The following is a 14785-nucleotide window of genomic DNA, read 5'->3' on the forward strand; positions in this document are numbered from 1 at the left end:
GTCAGTCTGTTTTCCTGCCACCTCTTCACTCCAAGTACCTATTAACAACTACAAAGCCTTTCTCCAGGAGTTTGCTATACTCGTTGAGACTTGACTTAGTGGAATAAAGAGCAGGAGGTCTCAAGCATGTTCTATTAATACTACAGAAGCAGGACCGCTAATGCTGAGTTTAGATAGTTTCTGACCACTGTAAACTGAGTAATGATTTTTGTTACTATTAGAAGGCAATGGTTATATTCTCTGTTTAAGAAAAATTACAATAGGTACAGTTCTGACAGAAATAAAAATGTATAAAAATACGTATATTTATATGATCTTTGAAGAAAAAGTATTAAATAGCTCAAAATACAGATAAGATTTTAGAGTAAAGAAAATTCAGCCAACTTACCACGTTCAAGTTGCTAAAGTTTTACTAAAATATACCCTAAATTTAATACATTGGAAAATTTTAATTTAAGAGATAAGGGGAGGGGCACCTAAGTGGTCAGTTAAGACTCTTGATTTTGGCTTAGGTTATGATCTCACAGTTCGTGACACAGAGCCCCACGTCGGGCCTGCTTGGGATTCTCTCTCCCTCTCTCTGCCCCTCCCCCACTCATGCTCTCTCAAACTAAATAAACTTAAAAAAAAAAAAAAAAGAGGTAAGGGGAACACAGAGGTGCTAAAAAGAGTAACACTGAACTCATATAGTCCTCAAGACTTTAAGAAAAAGGTACTTCTTTGGAAAAGCTGTGTGCATTAGGTGAAATTTTATATACTGAGTTGTAGTTCCCCAGTGTTTTATAACCTAAAAGAAGGTTGGACTAAAGACAGCAGGAACTATCAACTGTGCAGAAAATTTTTAATCAAGAAGGGATTTAAAAAAGTGTTAAATCTTCAGAACTCTAGGTACAGATCTGTTTGTAGTTACAACGTTAGGCGGCAACGTGTTTGGGGGAAATTTTAGTATTGCAACACTATCTTCTAAACATGAACGTATTAACCTAAGGCCTATTTTATTTTATTTTATTTTATTTTTTTTTTCAATGTTTTTTATTTATTTTTGGGACAGAGAGACACAGAGCATGAACAGGGGAGGGGCAGAGAGAGAGGGAGACACAGAATTGGAAACAGGCTCCAGGCTCCGAGCCGTCAGCACAGAGCCCGACGCGGGGCTCGAACTCACAGACGCGAGATCGTGACCTGGCTGAAGTCGGCCACTCAACCGACTGTGCCACCCAGGCGCCCCCTTAAGGCCTATTTTAAATGCTTCTGTGTCAGATCAGGGGTTGATGAGAAGCACCGCTTGGTGCTACAAACTCACTGTCCTACCACTAAACGGGACTAATGTGGCATAATCGGCATCATCAGTAAATGGGCATGCTCAATGAATAATGAATGAGGTCTGCAGTTTCTCAAGGTATCTAGAACACAAGTTTATTTCCAACTTGCAGATAATGAAACTGCTCTGGCCAGTATGGCTGGATGAGCTTACTTAATTTAACAAAACTTATAACACTATTAAAGGTAAATTCTATAACATCTAACAACTCAATCCTTTCCACTTTGTTGAAAGGTACGTTTAATTTCCTGCCTCCCTCCTTAACATACTTGGGAAATAAAGTTATGAAAATTCCCCACAATTCTAGTCTTAGAATGAAATAAAATAGTATTTTTTGTCAAGACTATTTTTTCTTCCTTTTAAATAATCTTTATGTTTTAGAACTTGGGCTTTAGGTGCAAAACAAAACTGAGCAGAAAGTACAGTGTTTCCATATACCCTTCTTCTTGCTCCTCACTAGCCTCTCCTACCATCAGCCTCCCACACCAGAGTGGTACATTTGTTAAAATCAATGGACCTACATACAGACATCATTATCATGCAAAGTCCACAGTTTATGTTATGGTTTTACTCTTGGTGTTGTACATTCTATGGGTTGGGAAAATGTGCAATGACGTGTACCCACCATTACAGTATCATACAGAATCCTGTATCTAATTTTTGCTAAAGATGAAATTTCTTTGAAAGTTACTATAAAACTAAACAAAAATAAAAACATTCAGTCACTGGATAATTTCAAGCACAAAAGTGATCTTAATTTTAGTTCACAAAAAAGAGTTGTCAAAAATATACCTATATTCCTATGCAATTTTGCTACGTTAAAAAAAACCCCGGGGCTCCTGGGTGGGTTCGTTGGTTGAACATCTGTCTCCTGATTTTGGCTCAGGTCATGATTTCACAGATCATGGGATTAAACCCAGCACTGGGCTCTGTGCTGACATCACAGAGCCTGCTTGGAATTCTCTCTCTCTCTCTCTCTGCCCCTCCCCTGCCTGCATGCATGCATTCTCTCTCTCTCAAAAAAACATTTAAACAAAATAATTAAAGGGGCGCCTGGGGTGGCTCAGTTGGTTAAGCGTCCGACTTCAGCTCAGGTCACGATCTCGAGGTCCATGAGTTCGAGCCCCGCACTGGGCTCTGGGCTGATGGCTCAGAGCCTGGAGCCTGCTTCCAATTCTGTGTCTCCCTCTCTCTCTGCCCCTCCCCCATTCATGCTGTCTCTCTCTGTCTCAAAAATAAATAAACGGTAAAATAAATAAATAAATAATAATTAAAAAAAAAAACAAAAAAACAGGAAAATGTGCACACTAAAGAACACCTTACTCACCAGTAACCAAACACGGAGCTTTCTGTAGCTAAGTAGTATTCTATGAGAAATAGTCTGTCTTGGAGAAACTTTTATTTATTTTTAATTTTTTTTAACGTTTATTCATTTTTGAGGGAGGGAGAAAGAGACAGAGAGTGAGCAGGGAAGGGGCAGAGAGAGAGGGGACACAGAATCCAAAGGAGGCTCCAGGCTCTGAGCTGTCAGCACAGTGCCTTACGTGGGGCTCAAACCTACAAACTGCGAGATCATGACCTGAGCCAAAGTCAGACGCTCAACCAACTGAGTCACCCAGGCGCCCCTTGGTGAAATTTTTAAAACCAGATACAGAACATCTGTATCACTTCTCAAAAACTATTTTTAAAAACCAGTTCTGTGGATCAAGTTTTAAAGCCCTAAGGAACTATTTGTAAGCATGCGTATACAAGTTTCACATTTTACCTTTCTGTAGGAATCTTCTATCGTTGGGTCATATTTTTCAACAAAAATTCCCTGAACAAACTGAACTGTCTAGAAAAAAAAAGCAGAGAAAAGTTAAGAACTTAAAAGAAAAATCAACTACTCTTGAATGCTACTTACACCCTTACAAAGTGGCAAAGATTAAATGAAATTATGTGAAAATTCTGGGTAAACATGCAGATGTAAAGTCTCATTATTTTCTAACACAAGGATACATCCACAACCAAGAGGGCACATTATGAAGGGAGGTGTTCATATTAAAAGTCGTCAGCAAGGCTGCTGCCAACTCATGTTGTGAAACTATATTAAGTTTCAAAATACAATGAAGATACAAATAAGAAGGACATACCTCCTAATTTATGAAAAAATGAAAATTAACCAGTATTTAAGCTAATATTCCTTCGCATTATCTATAGTAACTTTTATCTCATGCCCTTAAAGCAATGAGACAAAAGGGTCTAAATTTTTAAGAACCTTAAAACAGTTTCTCTAATTGTGGGGGAAAGAGAAAAAGAAATTTACAGGCACTGAATTTATTAAATTCACAGTCTCATTCGAATTTCACGTTCTCCCCAGAAGTAGTTATTTTTCCCGTTTGCCAGCTGAGATTCAAATATACAATCTTCCTGATTCCAAAGACTTCCTTTTTTCATTGGAAACACTTCCTGCTCATCTTTTTCAGATTTTCTACTTCTCTAAGATTCCTGTAAACACAGACTTACGAAACGAGGTATTTTATCATGTGGTAAATAAAAAGTACAGAAGATGGCTGTGAAATATTGCCTGGACAGATTTAAAACCGGGTCTGGTATATTGTTGCCTAAAAGCAAGGAAGGGTAAGAATATGGCCTGAGGTCACCTACACTTAATTATGCACTAGTGTAGCTTGAGCTAAACAGATGAACCAAAATACAGTAAACTTCAAACTTCTTTCTCCTAAGCTCTTGTTCTTCAAAAGAGACTCAAGACAGAATTACACCACATCTTTTATTATTTTTTTTTCTTTTTTTTTTTTCATCTTTTATTATTTTTATCAAGGATTTAATCACCTCATCCTCTTAGTACTACATATAATTCAAATACGGAAAACTTCCTAAATCCTTTATTCTAGAACAGAGGTTCTCAAAATATGGTCTAGAGCAGATGATTAGAAAAAAAGTATCTCATAATACCATGACATACTCTCCTTGTCTCATAAATTTACAGTGGAGTTTTCCCACGGGTATGTAACATATGCTATAGCAAGACACTGGATGCAGAAGCAGGTATGAGAACCCAAGTGCTTTCTATAAGCCATTGTCAGAGACTTGCAAAAATGAGAAACAGTCTCACAGGTTTCGTGTCCTTCTTGTTAAAGCAATCCTTCATCATTGCTCTGAATCTCATCCTCTCAGTTCTCAGGGACAGCTCATTCATCCATACCGACTTCTATTCTATTCCTGTAGTTTTTCTACTGAACCCTCCTCTTCCTTCCTTACCTACTGTCCTTTCTGGGTTAAAATAAAAAACGGAGACCAGCCTTGAAAATTCCCTAAGCAGATAATAACCAGTTCGGTCATACAAACAAAGCTTAATTTAGTTTATTTAGCAAAGCTAAATTGACCTAGGGATCATTTCTTGCTTATGCCTCTGGAAATCAAAAGCGAAACTTACAACTGTATCCCAAGGTGGGTATGAGGTAACCACTAACCAATTTTCAGTCATTGAAGAAAACTCTAACACTATAACCAGTCACTGTGAAGAATAAACAGCCACTGCTTTCTCACACAATAAGCTGCTTTATAACAATATACCCTCAGCCTCATTCAGTGTTCTGGTTTGAAGGTGTCTGGTATGGAAACTGTCTTTCTGGTGTGTGCACAATAAACTAATTACTACTTCTATGATTCATTAATTTTACTTCTGTTATTTCTGAACTTTTGACACCTGTGACAATGATTCCCTTCCTCTCCTGGGCTATTATTTTCCTTTCCACATAAGCTTATTGCCTCCGGCACACAATTTGCTCTACCATCTCCTACCCTGAAATAAATATTCCCCTGAACTCCATGACCCCTCTAGCTTCACTCCCCCCCTCCCCCGACCCCTTTCCCTGTTCCCTCTCATCATCAAACTTTTTCAACTATCTACAATGGTGATTCTATTTCTTCAGCTCTCATGTACTCTTCAACCCACCTCAGGACGCTTACAGCACCATAACCTTACTGAAGTTGATTTCACGAAGCCCAGCGACCTCCATATTCCTATATCATCTCCTTCCTCTACTAGACTTCTGAGCAGTCAGGTAGAGATCCACTCTTTACATTTAAGTATAACATACACTCTTCTCTGCTAGATCCTTCAATTCTACCTACTCTTTAAAGGTTGAGAGGTACTCAGAGTTCAGTACTGAGCTCTTTCTTTCTCTAGTCTCTCCCTAGACAATCTCATTTATTCCTATCGATTTTTATTTTTGATCATTTTATTTATTTTTGAAAAGGTAATTCATGAACATAGGACGAAATACAAAAGACACAAAAGAGTAGGCAGTGGTGACCAACCCTACCTACCTTCCTTTGTTCTCAATTATACAATTCCACTCCCAAGTAACCAGTATGTCATCTGTAAGCTTATTCTACCTCGCAGGGATAGTCTGTGCATTTTATACTATCTTCCCCCTCACCCGTTTTTTTTTTTTTTTATAAACACAAACGGTAGTCTACACTGCTTGCTACCTTATTTACCCCTAAATAATACATCTTGCATATCACTACCTATCAGTATATACAGACCCGCTGCGTTCTTTTTAATAGCTCTGTATTATTCTACTCAAAACATTAGTATTAAAAGCTTATTTAACCAGCCCATACTGGTAGGCATTTAGGTGGTTTCCAAACTCTTACCACGATAAAGAATGTTACTGTAGACATCCTTGACCATGCTATTTTGTACATATGAACTTATATGTGAAATCTAAAGAGACTTGCTGAATTGAAAGTTCTACGCATTTAAATTAGATATCCTCATTCACCTCAGAGGTACTAATTTACATTGCTAAGAGTAACATAATTCTCATGAAATTAAATACTGTTGATATATTCATGGCACCCCAAATCCTATCACAAGTCTCTCCTTTAAGCTATTATCTTGAGGACCCAATTTCTTATGTGATGTATTTACTTTAGCATCTCACATATCAAATGTGACATGACTCCTGATTTTCACGCTCAGATCTGCTCATTCTCCAGTGTTTCCCTTCTACTTAAAGGATCCATCCATAAAACTAGTAGCTCAACTGGAACTATGGTAGTCATCCTCAACAGCTCCTTCTCTCCTAGTCCTCACATCAAACCAGCACTAAGTTATTTAATTCTCAAAACATCTACTTTTCTCTTCTTCACTGCCATGGCCCCAATGTAAGCTCCCACAAACATTAATCTGGGGTTTGGCATTAACTCCCAACTGGTCTCCTTGTGTCCACTCGGCCTCTCTTCTAAGTCACTCCACACATAGCAAAGTACTCTCTTTAAAACATATATCCAATTCTGTCAATAACCCCTTCCCTCTCGTCCAAAAAAATAAAACTAACTTTCAATGGTTTCTCACTGTCATTAGGAATAAGTTTCAAGCTCTTACATGGTCTTCAAGTCATGGTCTCGCCCCTGCTTCTCACCTCATTTCCCTCTACTTTCCTTCCAGTTCACTCCTGCCTCAGCAATTATGACCTTAGTTATTCAAATGCTAATTTAAGTTCATTTGTCATGGGGTCTCTCTTAACAGTCTGTACTTTTCTTTCAAAGTATCTCTCACAATTATAATAAGGTAGTTCTTTGTTTAATTGTGTATTTCTTATGTCTCCTCCACTATATGATAAGCTCTGAGGGATTGTGACTGTTTTTGTTCACTGTTGTAACCCTGGCATCTGACATCATATAAGCTCAATACTTACTAAATAAATACAGCATGTATACAAAAAATACCCTTTGTTTCACTTAAGTCTGGGCTGAGGGTTAGGTAGGTAGGACTTACTCCACCGGTATCTGAAATAATTAGTCTCCCCTACTGGAATGTAAGTTCCTTAAAAAATGAGAATGATCTTATTCCTCTTTGAATCCCACTCACTAGTGCTCGGCATATGGTAGGTAGTCAATAAATACTGGGTAAGTGAAAGAATGAGTGAGCCACTAGTTTACAACTACACATCTGTGGTTGCTGAATGAATCCCCGGCCCCTATGAGACAGATACTAGGCATATAAAAAATACTGTCACCTTTTCTCATTAGTGACTAAAAGTTTTAAGGCAAGCAAATATCAATGTTCTTCCTATACTATGCTAATTAAGTTAGAGTTAGGTGGCTAACTTACCAGAGCAGACTTCCCCACGCCTCCTGAACCAAGGACCACTAGCTTGTACTCACGCATGATGTGGTCTGTTTAAATACTGACAATCTGGAAAAAAGAAAAAAACCACAAAGATCAATAAACATGCTAAGAATAGCCTAAGAATGTACAAATGTTACATGAAATAATATGGTATTTTGGATTCTGTTTGCTTTTTCCCTTAAGGTCATCAGGCAGAAGACAGGCTACATAGCAAAACCATGAAGATTCTAACCTAAGTTTGTAATGACTACTATCAGGCATTTTAATTCATTAAAGATCATCTTTGACTAGGCACAAGTCATTCGAGTCTGTTCATGTTACTTCCAAGAGTGATCAGAAAATAAGGTGATTAAAACTAGTAGTTGTCTTATAATTACAATCATGAACCCAATTCTTTACAAAGCTACTGTTTAAATGACGTAACATACTTTTTTGAAAAGTTCACTCATGGGGCGCCTGGGTGGCGCAGTCGGTTAAGCGTCCGACTTCAGCCAGGTCACGATCTCGCGGTCCGTGAGTTCGAGCCCCGCGTCAGGCTCTGGGCCGATGGCTCGGAGCCTGGAGCCTGTTTCCGATTCTGTGTCTCCCTCTCTCTCTGCCCCTCCCCCGTTCATGCTCTGTCTCTCTCTGTCCCAAAAATAAATAAAAAATGTTAAAAAAAAAAAAAAAAAAAAAAAAAAAAGAAAAGTTCACTCATGAGCTTTAATGTATATGCTATTTAATTTGCTTAAAATATACAGTGATTCATATACTGTTTTGTTCATTATTCTATTACAGGTGAACCATGTAAAATGTTACCTTGAAAATACTTAGGATATGAAAGAGTATTGTTGATGAAATTGTTAAAATTTTATAGGTAGGTATTAGCAATATACTCCATAACACACAAATTGCTAGAAAAAAAAGAAAAGAAATACAAACTTTTTTTTTATCTCCAGTTATGCTAAAAGGTAAAAGGGCAGGAAAGAATTTCCAATGGCCATGATGGAGTATCAATGGACTTTCCATCCCCTTGTCAACAGCTAAAACAACAGACAAAATACATGAAACAACTGTTTTTTGGATGTTTGACAATAAGCAGTATAGGACTGTGATTTCTAAGAGATGGGACAAGATAAAGTAAGACCTACATCTGTCTTGGCTTTCTGCTTGAAGGCACTTTTCAGACTGTGGTACAGGGAGGAAGAACCAAGCAGAGACCAGAAAGTATATCAAAAAGAGGGAGACAGGTACAGAAAATTCTAGGAATCTGCAAAGGGCTTCACTTGAGTCTCTGGCCAAACACTAATCACAGCATGCAGGATGAAACTCCATGAGGTAAAGGCAAAGAATAAACAGGGATTTAAAAGCTGAACCACAGTGCTAAGAAAGACTGAAGTTCTGATCAGAAAAGTTCTCCCATGGGGTGCCTGGGTGGCTTAGTCAGTTAACCAACTGACTTCAGCTCAGGTCATGATCTCACTGTCTGTGAGTTCAAGCCCCACGTCAGGCTCTGTGCTGACAGCTCAGAGCCTGGACCCTGCTTCAGATTCTGTGTCTCCCTCTCTCTCTCTGCCCCTCCCCTGCTCGTGCTCTCTCAAAAATAAATAAAACTTGAAAAAAAAATTTGTTTTTAAAGTTCTCCTTGTTGAAAAACAGGCAATTCACTTGAAATCCCAGAAGATTTGTAGACTTCTTGAGAAGCTATGCAAGACAAAAGAAAATGGAGTATCTTTAAAATGCTTAAAGAGGGGCGCCTGGGTGGCTCAGTCGGTTAGGCAGCCGACTTTGGCTCAGGTCATGATCTCGCGGTCTGTGAGTTCGAGCCCCGCATCGGGCTCTGTGCTGACAGCTCAGAGTCTGGAGCCTGTTTCAGATTCTGTGTCTCCCTCTCTCTGACCCTTCCCCATTCATGCTCTGTCTCTCTCTGTCTCAAAAATAAATAAACGTTAAAAAAAAAATTAAAAAAAATAAAAATAAAAATAAAATGCTTAAAGAAAAAATGGTCAACCCAGAATGCTAAATACAATGAATCTATTCTTCCAAAATGAAAGTGAAATAAAGCTTTTTTTTTTTTTCAAATAGATAGACAGGAAGGAAGGAAGGAAGGAAAGAAGGATGGAAAGAAAGGAGGATGGGAGGGAGGGAGACAAAGTAAACAAAAGAAGTAAAGAAAGAGGAAAAGCGAGGGGAAAATGTTCACCAGTACACACTTATAAAAAGCAAAGGAAGTTCTTCAGGTGGAAGAAAATGATAACAGATGGAAGATTGGATCTACATAAAGGAATGAAGATTACTAAAGGAATAAAAAGTACCAGAAATGGTGAGAGTAAATCTACAAGACTTTTTCGACCACTTAAAGCAAAACTAGTAACAATGTACTACAAGGTTTTGCAACACATGTGGAAGTAAAAAGTATTAACAATAATAGCACAAAAAGGGAAGGGGACTGGAAGTATACTGTTCAAGGTTCTTACAGTATATGTGGAGTAGTATAATACTATTTGAAGATAAACTGTCATATGTTAAAAGATGCATACTCTAAAACCTAGAGCAGCCAGGGTGGGGTGGGGTGGGGGGTTCTGATTCATTCAAAAAACAGCAGAAAATAATGCAAACAAGCAAAAAGAACAAAGATGAGACAAATATAAAACCTACAGAACAATACAATTAAAAGGCAACCGCATAAATGTAAATCATCTATTCCAATATTCCAACATTCCAATTCAAAGTCAAGAAAGCAAGACCTAACCATATGTTATCTTCAAGAAAGAAACTTTAGGGGCACCTGGGTGGCTCAGTGGGTTAAGCACCTGACTCTTGATTTCTGTTCAGGTCATGATCTCATGGTTTATAAGATAGGCCACTCGCGGGTATGTGGAGACTCTTGGGATTCTCTCTCTCTCTGCCTCCCTCTGCCCCTGGCCTATGTATGCACTTTCTAACAATCAATCAATCAATCAATCAATATTTTAAAAAAGAAACTTTAAAGATACATGGAAAGTTAAAAGTAATATTTATTGGTGACAAAGTCACAGTTGCTGCTGATATTACTACTGTGGTTTGCTGCCTGCATTCAAAATAGAAACAAATATTAAATTTAATTTCAGAAGTTATGAAAAATAAAGATTTTTTTTCGTATACAAATGTTGGAGGCCCTAGATTATAAATCCTTATCTACTCTAAACAGCATTTTTGGTTACTCTAATCAAACTTACACTTTTTTGTTTCACATCTTCTTTATACACTTTTACTTTCTTAAGAGCTTTCATTTATATGGATTCTCAGGAATAGATGTTAGATTTTTTCAAATATTTCTTCTGCACCTATTGGTATTATACAGTTTTTCTTTTTCTTCTACTGATACATCTGCTCTTTCCACTTCTATTCAACACTGTTCTAAGCCACAAATAGCAGGGTCTAGACTATGGAAAAGGAATAAAGAAAATTGTCTTTATTCACAGATAACATGATCCTGTGCAGAATATACAAAAAAGCTACCAGACTAATAAGTGAATGTAGCAAGATTTCAGGATAAAAGGTTGAGACAAAAAATAATAACTATCATATGTCTACATACAGGCAAAGAATTGAAAAATGTAATTTTAAAAATACCATCTAAAATAGCATCCAATAAGACATAAAATACTCAAAAGATGAATTTAACAGAATACGTGTAAGGCTTATACACTGAAACTACAAAACATGGCTCAGAGAAATTAAGGACATAGTAATCAGAGAGACATGCCATATTATATTAAGATGTGTCCACATTACTATTAACATGTCAATTCTCTCCAAGTTGGATCTACAGATTCAGTGCAAGCACAATCAGCAGGTTTCTTTTTTGTAAAAATTGGTAAGATGACTATAACCTTTTTTTTGAAAATGTTAACAGAACAGTTAACAGAGATGGAGAAGAAAAAAAAGTCTTACACTACCTGATTTTAAGACATAATCCAAAACTACAGTAATAAAGATACTGTTATATTGGCATAAGACAACCAGATCAATGGCACTAAATTAAACCCAGACATAAAACTGGATATACATATTCTGTTCATTTTTGATAAAGGGACTCTAGTACTCATCCTTCAAGATACCCCCCCCCACACACACACACAATGATCCTGGCCTCTTGGTATTCGTAACTAGAACTGTTCCCTCTCAGTATTCATATCCTTTTGTGTAGTTTCCTCCTAAGACTGGTTTTCCAACCAAGAGAATATGGCAGAAGTGACCATATATGATTTCTAAGATTAGCTCCTCATCCATCAACAAGATGGATGAATCTTAAAAACACCCTCAACAAGAGGACCTGGGTGGCTCAGTCGGTTAAGTGTCCAACTTCAGCTCAGGTCATGCTCTCATAGTTCGAGTCCCGCATGGTGCTCTCTGCTGTCAGCATGGAGCCCACTTCTGATCCTCTGTCCCCATCTCTCTCTGCCCTTCCCTGGCTTTTGCTCTCTCCCGAGCATGTGCTCAAAAACAAATAAACATTAAAAAAATAAAATACACAATCGGCAAAATACACAAAAGGCACTGCAGCTTGTACCATGGTCTCTGGGATCATTCTCTCCAAGGTAAGCCATTCACCAAGTCATGAGGACACTTAACTAGCCCTGCAGAGAGGCCCAACTGGAGAGGAACTGAGGACCCCTACCAACAGCTAGCACAATTTACCAAACATGTGAGTGAGCCACCTTCAGAAGTATATCTTACAGTTTTAATCAAGTCTTACTTATTAATTCAGAGGATTGCAGTCTCATGATACTATGAATCAGAACCTTACAGTCAAGCCACTCTGAAACACCTTAGATCCACAGAAACTAAGATAATAAATGATTATTGTTGGTTTAATCCCAGTAAGATCTGTGTTAAACTGTTACACAGGAATAGATCACTTAATATAGGGGCAAAAGTAATTCAGTATGTAAGAGATAGTCTTTTGAGTAAGTCAAGTCAGAAAAATATGAATGTCAACTCTTACCTTTGTTCATAATTGCCCAAATCTAGAAACAACCGAAATATCCATCAAGAAGTGAATGGATAAATTATGGTATATCCAATCAATGGAATACTACTACTATTCAGTAATAAAAAGATTCAACAAGATGGATATGAATATTTTTTTTTAATGTTTATTTATTTTTGAGAGACAGACAGAAAGACAGAGCACGAGGGGGTAGGAGTGCAGAGAGACAGGGAAACACACAGAATCCGAAGCAGACTCCAGGCTCTGAGGTATCAGCACAGAGCCTGACGTGGGGCTCGAACTCACACACCATGAGATCATGACCTGAGCCAAAGTCAGATGCCCAACCAACTGAGCCACCCAGGTGCCCCTGGATATGAATCTTTAAAACACACCCAGCAACATACACAAAAGAGTGACTACTGTATGATTCCACTTATATAAAATTCCAGAAAAGACAAAACTAAGTTATAGTGCCAAAAAATTACCTGGGGACAGCGGTGGTAGGGCAGGGGTGATGACTATGAAGGAGCATAAGGGAACTTTTCTGGGTGATAGAAATGATCTCTACCTTGATTACAGTGGTGGTTACCTAGGTGTTTCCATTTATCAAATCTTATTTGAAATAGGTACATTTTAGGAGCCCTCATGCACTATCAGGTGGGAATCCAAACTAGTGCAGCCACTGTGGAAAACGGAAAATTAGCAAATGATTCAGTAATTCCATTACTGGCTATTTGCCCAAAGGACACGAAAACACTAATTCAAAAAGAATTATGCACCCTTATGTTTACTGCAGCATTATTTATACTAACCAAATTATGGAAGTAACTGCAGTGTTAATTGATAGATGAATGAATAAAAAAGGTGTGGTATAAACGTGTACAATGGAATATTACTCAGCCATAAAAAATAAAATCTTGCCATTTGCAACAATATGAACGGATCTAGAGGGTATAATCTAAGTGAAATAAGTCAAAGAGAAATACCATATGACTTCACTTATATATGGAATTTAAGAAATAAAATGAACAAAGAAAAAAAAAAAACCAAAAAACCCAGACTCTTAAATATAGACAACTGATGGTTTACCAGAGAGGAGATGGGTGGGGAGGGGTAACACTTATGATAAGCACAGAGTAATATACAGAATTGTGGAATCACTATATTATACACCTGAAACTAACAGAACACTGAATGTTATACTGGAATTAAAATTAAAAGATACAATTTTAAAAATTTAAAAAGAAAAAAATTAAAAAAAAATTTTTTTAATGCTTATTTATTTTTTGAGAGAGAGACTGACAGAGTGTGAGCAGGGGAGGGGCAGAGAGAGAGAGGAAGACACAGAATCTGAAGCAGGCTCGAGGCTCTAAGCCGTCAGCACAGAGCCCGACACGGGGCTTGAACCCACGAAATGTGAGATCATGACCTGAGCCAAAGTCGGAGCTCAACCAACTGAGCCACCCAGGTGCCCCGAAAAAAACCATTTTATTACATGTAAATTATAGCTCAACAGAATTAATTTAAGAAAATCCAATGAGGAAAAAAGGAATATTTCTCAGAATGCCAGTTACATACATAGTTTTATAAACAATGGGTTTCCCAATGTGATAGTATTAAGAAGTGGGGCTTTTGGGAGGTAATTAGGATTAGATGAGGTCATAAGGGCATAGCCCTCACAACTGGATTAGTGTCCTTATGAGTCCCACGAGTTTGCTTCTCTTTGTCTCCACCAAGTGAAGATACAGACAGCCATCTGAAAGTTAGGAAACAGGTCCTCAGACACCTGATCTCTCAGTGCCTTGCTTGGTCTTGGACTTCCAAGCCTCCAGAACTATGAGAAATAAATTTCTGGTTTAAGCCACCCAGTCCAAGGCAATTGGTTCCAGCAGCCCTTACTGACCAAGAAACACAGTAAGGATAAATTATAGTAGACTATGCGACAGACATGGTGGCAGTTAGGATTGTTGTTCTGAACCAACAAACATTTACAAAGTATTTCCCAGGTAGGTACCAGTTCTATACCAGGTGCCAGGGACACAAAATGTTTCCCATCCTCAAGGAACTCGTGGAGGAGAAAAAATAAACAACTGCAATATGATGTGAACAACGTTATTACACAGTGGAGATTAAAGGGTGGGGGAAGGATGGAGGAACAGAGGAGAGAGCAGGATAGTTTTTCAGTGGAGGTTACATAAGAACTTAGTGAAAAACTGAATAGGAATGTTCCAGGTAAGTAGGGAAGGGCATTCTAAGCAGAGGAAACAGCTTGAGCAAACACTCTAAATCACTAAATACACAAGATCCAGGGAATACCACACAGCTGGGTGTGGCCAAAACACAGGGTTTTAAATCAAGCTAC

General features: G+C 37.9%; 1 protein-coding gene across 5 annotated transcripts in view; it reads right to left on the reverse strand.

Moving 5' to 3' along the window:
- RAP1A (RAP1A, member of RAS oncogene family) overlaps positions 1-14785 on the reverse strand; it is a 79050-nt gene that overhangs the window by 13504 nt on the left and 50761 nt on the right. For 3 of the 5 annotated variants that reach the window (XM_058716214.1, XM_058716211.1, XM_058716212.1), the window contains exons 2-3: positions 7449-7532; positions 3087-3155 (exon numbers count right to left, since the gene is read on the reverse strand). In XM_058716214.1, coding sequence (XP_058572197.1) covers positions 3087-3155; positions 7449-7505 — 126 coding nt within the window. In that variant the 5' untranslated portion in view covers positions 7506-7532. The remainder of the gene's footprint in view (positions 1-3086; positions 3156-7448; positions 7533-14785) is intronic. The other 2 variants (XM_058716215.1, XM_058716213.1) reach the window with 1 other exon arrangement.

The sequence above is a fragment of the Neofelis nebulosa genome, chromosome 2 (assembly GCF_028018385.1).
Source record: "Neofelis nebulosa isolate mNeoNeb1 chromosome 2, mNeoNeb1.pri, whole genome shotgun sequence".
In the NCBI taxonomy this organism is placed as follows: Eukaryota; Metazoa; Chordata; class Mammalia; order Carnivora; family Felidae; genus Neofelis; species Neofelis nebulosa.